Source organism: Microcaecilia unicolor, chromosome 1, assembly GCF_901765095.1.
Source record: "Microcaecilia unicolor chromosome 1, aMicUni1.1, whole genome shotgun sequence".
NCBI lineage: Eukaryota > Metazoa > Chordata > Amphibia > Gymnophiona > Siphonopidae > Microcaecilia > Microcaecilia unicolor.
In genome coordinates, this window is record NC_044031.1 from 706,104,295 (window position 1) to 706,118,471 (window position 14,177).

Below are 14,177 nucleotides of genomic sequence, written 5' to 3' on the forward strand. Positions count from 1 at the left end.
CTTGGACTCTTTTGGGAGGAAGGCGTATCAGGCTGCTACGCTCGCTGCCAAAATCCAGACATACCAGCTCTTCATGAGCATCCACTTACGGAACTCGGTGAGGCAACTGTCTAGCTTGGTTTTTGGTTTTTTTTGTTACATTTGTACCCCGCGCTTTCTCACTCATGGCAGGCTCAATGCGGCTTACATGGGGTAATGGAGGGTTTAAGTGACTTGCCCAGAGTCACAAGGAGCTGCCTGTGCCTGAAGTGGGTATCGAACTCAGTTCCTCAGTTCCCCAGGACCAAAGTCCACCACCCTAACCACTAGGCCACTCCTCCACTCCCTCTGGAGCAGGCTGGGCCTTTTCACCAAGTGGTCAGGCAGCAGAAGGCGTGTCGAAAATTCCTGGCCAGGGGTACGTTCAACACTTTTGATGTAGCATCCAGAATCGCTGCCCAAGGTATAGTGATGTGCAGACTCTCATGGTTGCGTTGCTCTGACCTGGATCATTCAGTCCAGCAGCGGATGGTGGATGTTCATTGCCAGGGGGATAACCTTTTTGGTGAGAAAGTAGAGGATCTGGTTGACCAGCTCAAAAAGCACAATGATGCAATGGATTCTCTCTCCCGCCGGGCGTCTTCTGCTACTACTACCTCATCTAGGAAGTTTTTTTGGAGAGAAGAAGACTGCTCCCTATTCCTATGCTAGGTGTAGGTACACTCCTCGGCAGCCTGTCCACGCTCAGTCCCAGCGCGCTCGTTCTCGTCAACAGCGTGCACCTAAGGACTCTGTGGCTCTCCAGCAAAAACACGGGACAGGCTTTTGACTGGCTCCAGTTCAGCATATCCTCAGAAAAAGTGTCCATGCCGGACGACTTGCCAGTCGGGGGGAGGTTGATATTTTTTCACCAAAGGTGGCCCACTTCTCATAACCTCTGATCGGTGGGTTCTTCAAATAGTCCGGTCAGGATACACCCTCAATCTGGAATCCAAACCTCCAAATTGTTCACCGGAAGCTCATTCTTACAGTTCCCAGCACAAACAGGTACTTGCAGAGGAACTCTCCGCCCTTCTACAGGCCCAAGCTGTCGAACCCGTTCCACCAGGGGAAGAAGGGCTGGGATTCTATTCCAGGTACTTCCTTGTGCAAAAGAAAACGGGGGGGGGGGGGGGGAGGGGGAGGGATGCGTCCCATCCTAGACCTAAGGGCCCTGAACACATTTCTAGTCCGAGAAAAGTTCAGGATGCTTTCCCTAGGCACCCTTCTTCCCATGATTCAGGAAAACGATTGGCTATGCTCTCTGGACTTAAAGGTTGCTTACACCCACATCTCAATACTCCTAGCTCACAGGAAGTATCTTCGATTTCGGCTAGGAACACAGCACTTTCAGTACCGTGTACTGCATTTTGGCCTGGTGTCTGCACCCAGAGTGTTTACCAAATTCCTAGCTGTAGTCGCAGCGTCGCTACACAGACGTGGGAGTGCATGTGTTTCCTTATCTCAATGATTGGCTGGTGAAGAGCATCTCGAAGGAGGGTGCTTTGGAGTCCATGCGAATGACTATTCGGGTGCTAGAGCTACTGGGGTTCGTCATAAATTATTCCAAGTCCCATCTCACCCCAGTCCAAAAATTGGAATTCATTGGAGCCCTGTTGAATACTCAGACAGCTCGAGCTTACCTTACCGAGGCAAGGGCAGACAACCTTCTGTCTCTGGTGTCCATGGTTCGAGCGTCCCAGCAGGTCAAGGCTCGGCAGATGTTGAGACTTCTGGGGCACATAGCCTCTACAGTTCATGTAACTCCCATGGCACATCTACATACGAGATGAGCTCAATGGACCCTAGCTTCCCAGTGGTTTCAAGCTGCGGGGGATCTAGAAGATGTAGTCCAACTGTCCACCAGCTGTCGGAATTCTCTTCAGTGGTGGACGATTCGATCCCATTTGACCATGGGGCGACCATTCCAAGTTCCTCAGCCAGCAACAGTGCTGATGACGGATGCATCTCTCCTGGGGTGGGGACCTCATGTAGATGGGCTCCACACTCAGGGAGCCTGGTCCTTTCAGGAAAAAGGTCTGCAGATCAACCTCCTGGAATTAAGAGCCATCTGGAACGCTCTAAAGGCTTTCAGAGATCGGCTGTCCAACCAAGTCATCTTAATTCAGACAGACAATCAGGTTGCCATGTACTGCACCAGCAAGCAGGGGGGCACCGGATCTCGCCCTCTGTGTCAGGAAGCCATCCAGGTGTGGCTTTGGACACGCCGTCACGGCATGTTTCTCCAAGTCACTTATCTGGCAGGTATAAACAACAGTCTGGCCGATAGACTGAGCAGGATAATGCAACCTTATGAGTGGACTCTGAACATGGGCGTAGGCCGCAAAATCTTCTGAGCATGGGGCACCACCTCGGTGGATCTTTTTGCCACTCAGATCAATCACAAGGTCCCTCAGTTCTGTTCCAGACTTCAGGCCCACGACAGACTAGCGTCAGATGCCTTTCTCCTGCATTGGGGGCCAGGCCTGTATACATATCCTCCCATACCTCTAGTAGGGAAGACTTTCATGAAACTCAAGCAAGACTGCAGAACCATGATCCTGATAGCACCTTTCTGGCCACGTCAGATTTGGTTTCCTTTTCTTCTGGAGTTCTCCTCCGAAGAACCGTGGAGATTGGACTGTTTACCAACCCCCATCACTCAGAACGAGGGGTCGCGTCTTCATCCCAACCTCCAGTCTCTGGGTCTCTCGGCCTAGATGTTGAGAGCTTAGAATTCGCCTCCTTGGGTCTTTCAGAGGGTGTCACCCGTCTTGCTTGCTTCCAGGAAAGATTCCACAAAGAGGTGTTACTCTTTTAAATGGAGGAGGTTTGCCGTCTGGTGTGACAGCAAGGCCCTAGATCCTCTTTCTTGTCCTACACAGACCCTGCTTGAATTCCTTCTACACTTGTCAGAGTCTGGTCTCAAGACCAACTCTGTAAGGGTTCACCTTAGTGCGATTAGTGCTTATCACCGCTGTGTAGAGGGTAAGCTTATCTCTGGACAGCCTTTAGTTGTTCGCTTCATGAGAGGTTTGCTTTAGTCAAAGCCCCCTGTCAAACTTCCATCGGTGTCATGGGATCTCAACGTTGTTCTCACCCAGCTGATGAAAGCTCCTTTTGAGCCACTGAATTCCTGCCATCTGAAGTACTTGACCTGGAAGGTTGTTTTCTTGGTGGCAGTTACTTCAGCTCGTAGCGTCAGTGAGCTTCAGGCCTTGGTAGTGCATTCACCTTATTTTAAGTTCATCACAACAGAGTAGTCCTCTGCACGCACCCTAGGTTCCTGCAAAAGGTGGTGTCTTAGTTCCATCTGAACCAGTCAATTGTCTTGCCAACATTCTTTCCCCGTCCTCATACCCGCCCTGGTGAAAGCAGTTTGCACACCTTGAACTGCAAGAGCATTGGCCTTTTATGTGCAGCTGATGAAGCCCTTTAGACAGTCCGCCCAGTTGTTTGTTTCTTTCAATCCCAACAGGAGAGGAGTCGCCATCGGAAAATGCACAATCTCCAATTGGGTAGCAGATTGCATATCCTTCACTTATACCCAAGCTTGGCTGACTCTGGAGGGCCATGTCACGGCTCATAATGTTAGAGCCATGGCTGCGTCAGTGGCTCACTTAAAGTCAGCCTTCATTGAGGAGATTTGCAAGGCTGCAACGTGGTCATCAGTCCACACATTCACATCTCACTACTGCCTCCAGCAGGATACCCGACACGACAGTCGGTTTGGGCAGTCGGTGCTGCAGAATCTGTTTGGGGTTTAAAATCCAACTCCACCCCCCTAGATCCATTTTTGTTCTGTTCCAGGCAGCACTGTTAGTTGTTTGTTTTCAGGTCAATCTGTGTTATGTCTTCGCCGTTGCGAGGCCCAGTTGACCAATGTTCATTGTTTTGAGTGAGCCTGGGTACTAGGGATACCCCACATGTAAGAACAAGCAGTCTGCTTGTCCTCAGAGAAAGCGAAGATACTTATCTGTAGCAGTTATTCTCTGAGGACAGCAGGCTGATTGTTCTCACAAACCCGCCCACCTCCCTTTTGGAGTTGTTTGCTGTTCATTTGCTTTTTGATTAAACTGAGCGGGAACGCTCACGCAACGGGCGGGAAGATGGCCGCGTGGTGCTCCAGAAGACTCTGGACAAATATTTTTATATTTTGCTGGCAAAATTGCCGGTTTCCCAGGCCAACACGGACGTCGACCCACATGTGAGAACAATCAGCCCGCTGTCCTTGGAGAATACCTGCTACAGATATGTACAGTGGGGGAAATAAGTATTTGATCCCTTGCTGATTTTGTAAGTTTGCCCACTGACAAAGACATGAGCAGCCCATAATTGAAGGGTAGGTTATTGGTAACAGTGAGAGATAGCACATCACAAATTAAATCCGGAAAATCACATTGTGGAAAGTATATGAATTTATTTGCATTCTGCAGAGGGAAATAAGTATTTGATCCCCCACCAACCAGTAAGAGATCTGGCCCCTACAGACCAGGTAGATGCTCCAAATCAACTCGTTACCTGCATGACAGACAGCTGTCGGCAATGGTCACCTGTATGAAAGACACCTGTCCACAGACTCAGTGAATCAGTCAGACTCTAACCTCTACAAAATGGCCAAGAGCAAGGAGCTGTCTAAGGATGTCAGGGACAAGATCATACACCTGCACAAGGCTGGAATGGGCTACAAAACCATCAGTAAGACGCTGGGCGAGAAGGAGACAACTGTTGGTGCCATAGTAAGAAAATGGAAGAAGTACAAAATGACTGTCAATCGACAAAGATCTGGGGCTCCACGCAAAATCTCACCTCGTGGGGTATCCTTGATCATGAGGAAGGTTAGAAATCAGCCTACAACTACAAGGGGGGAACTTGTCAATGATCTCAAGGCAGCTGGGACCACTGTCACCACGAAAACCATTGGTAACACATTACGACATAACGGATTGCAATCCTGCTGTGCCTGCAAGGTCCCCCTGCTCCGGAAGGCACATGTGACGGCCCGTCTGAAGTTTGCCAGTGAACACCTGGATGATGCCGAGAGTGATTGGGAGAAGGTACTGTGGTCAGATGAGACAAAAATTGAGCTCTTTGGCATGAACTCAACTCGCCGTGTTTGGAGGAAGAGAAATGCTGCCTATGACCCAAAGAACACCGTCCCCACTGTCAAGCATGGAGGTGGAAATGTTATGTTTTGGGGGTGTTTCTCTGCTAAGGGCACAGGACTACTTCACCGCATCAATGGGAGAATGGATGGGGCCATGTACCGTACGATTCTGAGTGACAACCTCCTTCCCTCCGCCAGGGCCTTAAAAATGGGTCGTGGCTGGGTCTTCCAGCACGACAATGACCCAAAACATACAGCCAAGGCAACAAAGGAGTGGCTCAGGAAGAAGCACATTAGGGTCATGGAGTGGCCTAGCCAGTCACCAGACCTTAATCCCATTGAAAACTTATGGAGGGAGCTGAAGCTGCGAGTTGCCAAGCGACAGCCCAGAACTCTTAATGATTTAGAGATGATCTGCAAAGAGGAGTGGACCAAAATTCCTCCTGACATGTGTGCAAACCTCATCATCAACTACAGAAGACGTCTGACCGCTGTGCTTGCCAACAAGGGTTTTGCCACCAAGTATTAGGTCTTGTTTGCCAGAGGGATTAAATACTTATTTCCCTCTGCAGAATGCAAATAAATTCATATACTTTCCACAATGTGATTTTCCGGATTTAATTTGTGATGTGCTATCTCTCACTGTTACCAATAACCTACCCTTCAATTATGGGCTGCTCATGTCTTTGTCAGTGGGCAAACTTACAAAATCAGCAAGGGATCAAATACTTATTTCCCCCACTGTATCTTCACTTTTCTGTGTTAACTATATGGAAAAATGCAGGGAATGCCCCCATTTGTTACCACAGAGACTGTGCGATTACCACACAGCAATTTGGGCACTTAGGGCCAGATTCTATATAAGGCGCCTGAAAATGCGGAGCGGTAAGTGTTTCCAAATAAGAGTGTTCTATAAGCAGCGCCTAGATTTAGGAGCTGTATTGAGTACGCTTAGTTGATATCCCAGTGCCTAAAAGTACGTGCCCCCATTTACACCAACGAAAACGTGGCGTAAAATCCCTGCACATGGATTTATGCACATTTGACTATATTATATAACTATATGTGTAAATTTTAAAATGCTCACGAAATGCCCATTTCCCCGCCCCTTTTGAACTACACGCTTTAGAATTTAGGCGCAGTTCATTACAGAATACACTTAGTGACTTGTGTGCGTAAATTCTAAGTAGTAGTTGCTGTTATCAACGCTGATTATCTTGTTAAGTCAAGTTATTTGCATTGTTATAGAGTATGCTTGGATTATGGTGCGGAACGCTAGGTGCGAGATATTTATTTATTTATTTTATTGCATTTGTATCCCACATTTTCCCACCACCTCTTTGCAGTATTAGACAGATCTTGGGTGACATGATTATGATAAGACAAGATAGTAGTCTAACAAGCAGATATGCTAAGTCTTTTCTGGATACTTGTGGAGAGGTTTACATTTGTTGGACTTTGTGGTATGCCTTGTTAAAGAGATGGGTCTTCAGTAGTTTGTGGAAGTTAGTAAGTTCATAGTTCGTTTTTAAATTGCGTGGCAGAGCGTTCCAGAATTGTGTGCTCAGGTAGGAAAAGATTGACGCGTGCATTAGTTTGTATTTTAGACTTTGCAGTTGGGGAAGTGAAGGTTGAGGAATGTGCGGGATGATTTTTTGGCATTCCTGGGTGGTAGGTCTATCAGGTCTGACATGTAGGCTGGTGCATCCCCATGAATTATTTTGTGAACTAGGGAGCATATCTTGAACGTGATGCGTTCTTTGATTGGGAGCCAGTATAGCTTTTCTCGTAGGTGTTGAGCACTTTCATATTTTGTTTTACCGAATATGAGTCTAGCTGCAGTGTTCTGGGCTGTTTGGAGTTTCTTGATTATTTGCTCTTTGCAGCCAGCGTATAGTGTGTTGCAATAGTCTAGATGGCTGAGTACCATTGATTGCACCATGTTGCGGAAGATGGACCTTGGGAAGAAAGGTCTTACTCTTTTTAATTTCCACATTGAGTGGAACATTTTCTTGGTTGTGTTTTTCGTATGGTTCTCAAGTGTTAGGTGTCGGTCAATTGTGACTCCAAGGATTTTTAAGGTGTCTGAGATTGGAAGATTCAGTTTAGGTGTGTTTATGGTGGTGAATTCGTTCGTGTTGTGTTGAGAGGTGAGTATTAGGCATTGGGTTTTTTCTACATTGAGTTTCAGCTGAAATGCATAAGCCCATGAGGGCATGATTTGTAGGCTTTGGTTGATTTCATTGGAGATTGCCTTTAAATCTTGATTGAATGGGATGTAGATCGTTACGTCGTCTGCGTATATGTATGGGTTGAGATTTTGGTTTGTTAGTAGTTTGGCCAAGGGAATCATCATTAAGTTGAATAGAGTCGGTGAGAGGGGGGATCCCTGTGGGACTCCGCATTCAGGTATCCATGTGGCTGATGTGGTCGATTTGGATGTCACTTGGTATGATCTTGTGGTTAGGAACCCCTTGAACCAGTGTGATAAGTAAAAAACTTTACTGTACTTTGTTAAAGGGCCCCTTAGTCCAGTGGCATTAAATGCTGCACACCTGTATAAACCTTACAAAAGCATCCTGAAGGAGGGGAGTAGGCTGCACATTTTGGTTTGCTAACATCAGTACCTCTGGTAATTATAAGTAATTAGACTAATTATATGAAGAAGGAAGAAAAGTTTGTTCCTTATACAAAGGTCACAGAACAGAGAGAAGGCAGAGAAAGAAAGAATTAATGAAAGAAAAATTCATAGCTATAGTGAATTAGTTTCTATCAAGGGTACGAAGGGGGGGGGGAAGCAAACCCCTTCAGGAGAAACAGGCCATTTGTAGGATCTGAAGCACTCTCTCCAAGCATGCCTGGGTTTTCAGAGTTCCTTTGTCTGCAGCGTGGTTTTATAGGCTGTGGTGAGCATCCACCTGTCCTCTACCCTGAACCAATCATAGGTGCTGCATATGGGCTGAAGACTTGTAATTGGGACTTTCATATGTGCTGGAAGCTTGCAATTGGTCCTTGCTATACCTTTTCTCAGTAACTCACTTTTGTGACAGGATATACCAGGTATCTGAGTTGCCTTAGAAACATTTTCACCATCAGAGCATGTGACCAGCCAGAAATTCCTTCATGTGGCTGACAGGAAAAGAGAGATGGGGGATGGGGAATAGTGCAGTATACCTGAAGTAAAACAGGATGATACTACTGAAGAAGCAAATTTTGTTTTCAGGTAGTAGAACTATAACATACTGCTACAGCTGGGGCCCTATTTCATAACTTATGCCATTCCGTATTACCAACAGTGGTAAAAGGGGGACTCAGCTCATGGTAAACCCATGCACCTTTGCCACCCTAGGGCCCCGTTTACCGCCACTTGGTAAAAGGACCCCTAAGTGACTGGTTTTATGCAACTTACACCAGTGTCTGCTGCTGCTCTTCACTTTGAAGGGAGACTTTACACATGAGACAGAAGGACTAGAAGCAGGAATCTATGAAATGTATGCTGAAGATTCATCCATATCGTTCATAATTTTGCTGTTATAGAAGCTAGTTAGTGTATGCCATAATTATTAATGTATTTTTTAAGTAGCTATTACATGCAAAGTTCAATCCAACTGTGTAAAGATCTTAAATCCATCCAAAAATTCAGTATTTTGGATAATTTTGTCCTTCGTTTTTGCCCTTTTCATTTGTAATTCTCATTGTTCATATGAATTCTGTTTCCAGAGGTATGACACTAGTGTGTCTTAATTGTGATTTTCTGACTGATGCTTCAAGATTGAATGCTATGGCCAAACACTTAAGTAAAAGCCAATCTCACAGCTGCCAAGTTGTCTTGGAGAACGGTAAGAGAATTTTGCATCTTGAAATTTTGCTCCATTACATCTTCTCTCTGGTCCACATTATTGCTTTTTGTGTTAGATGTATAGTGTACTGTTTGACATCTTTTAACATTATTTCATGAGATTATAACTGAAGCACATTTTTTTAAAAATAGATCACATTTTTCTTTTTTTCCCTTTTCTTTAAATTCCAGTTTCATTTTCCTCAACTGTTGGAGAAACCATATCTGAGTAAGTTGTTCTTTATTTTGTGACATAGTGTGACACGGATAGAAAGAAGTTAAATCCATTGTGTCCATGTCCCCTACTCCATAAGCACAACTACTTAAACAATTGTGTTTGAGTTATTATAAAGCTATCAATTGAACAGCAATGCCTTCTTCTCACTGTAAAAAACAAACAAACAGATTTTACAATTAAGAGGTTGCAAGAAGAGGATTTAATAATAAGTAAAAAAAAAAAAAAAATTCCAAGCCTGTTAAATGGGGTATCAAATGGAGTTTGGAAACATGCCATTAGTGATCTATGGCATCTCTTAAATGTATGAAACCTGAGCCTTGGGCCTCTTTTAATTTAGATGATCAGGGGTTCTTTTACTAAGCTGTATTAATAATAGGCTTTAGCGCACCCTTACACAGATGTTTCCCACAGGCTAAGGCCACTTTTACCACAGCTGTAAAAATGGCTTTTCTTTTGTTTTGTTTTGTTTTGTTTTGTTTTACATTAATGGCCATACACTAATGTTCAAAAAAGGATTCCTAAAAGCCCACAGGTTAATAGATCAGTTAAAATTTAAGTTATGATGCCTCAGCAATGCTAATCCCAGATATACTTCAAAGGGATTCCATCCACAATCTTCATCTTCATTGGTACCATAAATTTTGTTTCCACCAACTTTAATCATTTTTCCAATTTTTCCCCACCTTATGTAATAATTTGTACCTCCAACGTTCTCTGACTGGCTGTCTGGGTTCGTAACATCTCCTGATGTCAGCAAGCCTCCAGCGTTCCCTTCCATCTCAATGTCCCGCCCTCGCGTAACGACGTAATGATGTCAGAGGAAGGCGGAACAGTGAGAGGGAAGGGAACGCTGGAGGCGAGCTGACATCAGGATGTTACGAACATAACGGAAGCCAGCCAGCCAGAGAATGTTCAGGTACAAATTGATGGACATGGAGGGAAGGAGAGAATCGCAGGACATCGAGGGGAGGGCAGAGGAGAATCGATGGACATGGACGGGATGGGAGGAGAGGAGAGAATCGCGGGACACGGATGGGAGGGCAGGGAAGAGAAGAACCACTGGACATGGAGGGCATGGGATGGGAGGGGAGGGAAGAATCACTGGACATGGAGGGGAGGGCAGGGGGAGAGAGAAAAAAACGCTTACACGAGAGCCTTCCTAGGGCCCGTTTCATTGTTGACGAAATGGGCTTGGTTCCACTAGTTTTATAATAATTTAAGTGTTTAAACTTCTGTAAAATAGTATCACTTAGCTGAATAGTGGTTTTTCAACAAGGGGAAGCCCTTCTTCTCCTTGTTGAAAAATCACTATTCAGCTAAGTGATATTTGCTATTTTAAAGAAGTTTAAACACTTACATTATATTTGTCCGAGGACAAGCAGGCTGCTTGTTCTCACATAGAGGTGATGTCCACGGCAGCCCCAGGTCCGGAAAATCTTCCTAGCAACAAAGGTTGCTAAAGCCTTCTAGCGCGCAGGTGCGTGACCATCTTCCCGCCCGTCGCGCGAGAGTCCCTCCAGTCTTCTTTTTCCGCGGTCAAGAACGGATGTTTACGGCGGTTCTGTACCCCAGAAAAGAAGAGCCTTCGGTTTTAGTCAGTTTTTCGCCGGGTTTTTCTTCTTCGTCGTGCTCGTGCACGAGCTGTTTAGTTTTCTTTAAAAAAAAAAAAAAAAAAGAGTTTTTTTTTTCCCCTCCCTTAGTTTCTTTAGTTTTGTCATCAAGTTTCCTTCCGTCGTCGTGTGCGGTCATTTTGGCCGCCTGTACGGGTTTTCTCCCTTTTTTGTGCCCTTCCTTTGGCACCCTCGTGAATTTTGATTTTGCCGCCACTAGTTTTCCGTCAATGACATCAAGACTCGCCAGCGGCTTTAAGTAGTGCACTCGGTGCAACCGGGCAGTCTCAGGCACAGACCCTCACGCGTGGTGTATCCAGTGCCTTGGGCCCAACCATCGCACAGACGCATGTAAGTTGTGTCTTAGCCTTAAAAAGCGGACACAAGCGTCGAGACAAGCTCAAAGGGGAATGCCTGTTTGGAGCTTTGCCCGGTACTTCGGCACCGAAGTCGGTGGTGTCGATGTTGGCACCGGAGAGTGCATCGACCTCGGGAGCGCAGGTAATGGCTGTCCAGAGACCATCGCATGCTGGCAGCAGTGAACCATCGAGTGGGTCTCCACCTGCCTCAAGGGCTCCGGTGCAGGCCCATCGGGACCGCCACCTTTCAGACCCGACCCTGAGGAGGCATGTGGATTCCACATCCTCGTCGGTACCGAGGAGTACTGGTGATGTGTCTCGAGCGAAGGCAAAGAAGCACCGTCATCGGTCCCCTTCTTGTCACAGTACCGAGAGCTCTGGGGTGTCGAGGGAATCGGCCCCCATGAAGCATCGACACCGGGAGGACCGCTCACCCTAACAATAGGTGTTGATGCGCCGGTCTCCGGACAGCCCGGTACCGCCTCCTCGGCAGATTCTGGCCTCGACTCCTGTACCGAAGCCACAGCTTTTCTCGACAGACACTCTGGACGAGCACCTCCATGTCATTCTTCCAGGTATCCTGGAAAGGCTGCTGCGACCGTCTGTTCCGGTACCAGAGGTGCTTGCGCCGACGGTACCGTCGATAGATGCGTCGGCTGGCTCCCCCGCCTGTGGTGAGGCCCTCGATGTCGACTGCGGCATCGGCCTCGGCTGCCCACCGGGTTGACTCAACGTCGATGGAGGGAGCTTCATCGCCATCGGCACGGGAGTCAACTCCTCGGCGTCGAGACGGGCTCAGCTTCGGACTGCAGTCAGAGAACTCCTGTCCGATACCGAAGGAGAGGCCTCATGGGAAGCAGAGGAAGACCCAAGATATTTCTCTCCTGAGGAGTCTTGTGGTCTTCCCTCTGATCCGACTCCTTCGCCAGAGAGAGAGCTTTTTCCCCTGGAGAGTTTGTCTTTCTCGTCCTTTGTCCGGGTAATGTCTACGGCCATTCCCTTCCCGGTGGTAACTGAGGATGAGCCCAGGGCTGAGATGTTCGAGGTCCTGGACTATCCTTTGCCACCTAAGGAGTCATCCACTGTTTCTCTACATAATGTCCTTAAGCAGACACTGTTGAGGAACTGGATGAAACCACTATCTAACCCCACCATTCCTAAGAAGGTTGAGTCCCAGTATAGGATTCACGGGGACCAAGAGTTGATGAAGGCCCAGTTACGTCATGATTCGGGGGTTGTGAATTCTGCTCTCGAGAGAGCCAAAAGTACGAGAGATTTTGCCTCGGCGCCCCTGGGATGGGAGGCTCGGACTTTGGACTCTTTTGGGAGGAAGGCCTACCAGTCAGCTTTGCTCATCTCCAAAATCCAGTCCTACCAGCTCTACACGAGCATTCACTTGCGGAATAATGTGAAGCAACTGGTGGACCTGGTCGATCAGCTCCCTTCGGTGCAGGCCAGGCCTTTTCAGGAGGTGGTCAGGCAGCTGAAGGCGTGTCGTGAAGGCGTGTCCAGGGGTACTTACGATTCTTTTGATGTAGCGTCCAGAGCCGCTGCTCAAGGTATAGTGATGCACAGATTCTCATGGCTGCGTGCCTCGGACCTCAACAATCCAGCAGCGGCTTGCAGATGTTCCTTGCCAGGGGGATAATATTTTTGGCGAGAAAGTTAAACAGGTGGTAGAGCAGCTCTGCCAGCGGGAAACCGCATTCGACAAACTCTCCCACCGGGCGCGTTCAGCATCTACCTCATCAGGTAGACGTTTTTACTGGGGACGGAGGAATGCTCCCTAAGCTTACAATAAGCGTAGGTGCAATCCACCTTCCCGCCAGCCTGCTCAGGCTCAGCCCCAGCGCGCTCATTCACGTCAACAGCGTGCGCTTCGACAGGCCCCTGCAGCTCTACAGCAAAAGGAAGGGACAGGCTCCAGGCGAGCATAGCCGCAATAACAGTGTCCATGCCGGACAATCTACCGGTCGGGGGGAGGTTAAAATTTTTTCACCAAAGGTGGCCTCTTGTAACCTCTGATCGGTGGGTTCTTCAAATAGTCCGGCGGGGATACTTCCTCAATTTGATCTCCAAACCTCCAAATTGCCCACTGGGAGCTCAGTTCTTCAGCTTCCAGCACAGGCAGGTACTTGCAGAGGAACTTTCCGCTCTTCTCAGCGCCAATCCGGTCGAGCCCGTGCCACTGGGGCAAGAAGGGCTGGGATTCTATTCCTGGTACTTCCTTGTGCAAAAGAAAGCAGGGGGGATGCGGCCCATCCTAGACCTAAGGGCCCTGAACAAATATCTGGTCCGAGAAAAGTTCAGGATGCTTTCCCTGGTAACCCTTCTTCCCATGATTCAGAAACACGATTGGCTATGCTCTCTGGACTTAAAGGATGCTTATACACACATCCCGATACTGCCAGCTCACAGGCAGTATCTTCGATTCCGTATGGGAACGCGGCACTTTCAGTATTGTGTGCTGCCCTTTGGGCTCGCCTCTGTGCCCCGGGTGTTCACCAAATGGCTGGCGGTCGCGCCCCAGGTGTTCACCAAATGGCTGGCGGTCGTTGCAGCGTTGCTATGCAGGCTGGGAGTGCATATGTTCCCTTATCTCGACGATTGGCTGGTGAAGAACACCTCGGAGGCAGGAGCTGTACAGTCCATGCAGATGACTCTCAAACTCCTGGAGCTACTGGGGTTTATTATAAATTACCCAAAGTCCCATCTCATTCCTGTTCAACAACTAGAATTCATAGGAGCTCTGCTGGACTCTCAGACAGGTCAGGCCTATCTTCCCGAGACAAGGGCGGACAACCTTCTATCCCTGATTTCCTTGGCCACAGCGTCTCAGCAGATCACAGCTCGGCAGATGTTGAGAGTTCTGCGCCATACGGCTTCCACAGTTCATGTGACTCCCATGGCACGCCTTCACATGAGATCTGCTCAGTGGACCCTAGCTTCCCAGTGGTATCAAGCTGCAGGGGATCTAGAAGATGCAATCCTGTTGTCCACCGCTTTT

The 14,177-nt window shown here is 47.7% G+C and overlaps 1 protein-coding gene across 1 annotated transcript in view; it reads left to right on the plus strand.

Annotated features, from left to right (window-relative positions):
• ZNF280D (zinc finger protein 280D) overlaps nucleotides 1-14,177 on the plus strand; it is a 434,133-nt gene that overhangs the window by 353,605 nt on the left and 66,351 nt on the right. The window contains 2 exon segments of the mRNA XM_030189034.1: nucleotides 8,846-8,964; nucleotides 9,156-9,192. Coding sequence (XP_030044894.1) covers nucleotides 8,846-8,964; nucleotides 9,156-9,192 — 156 coding nt within the window.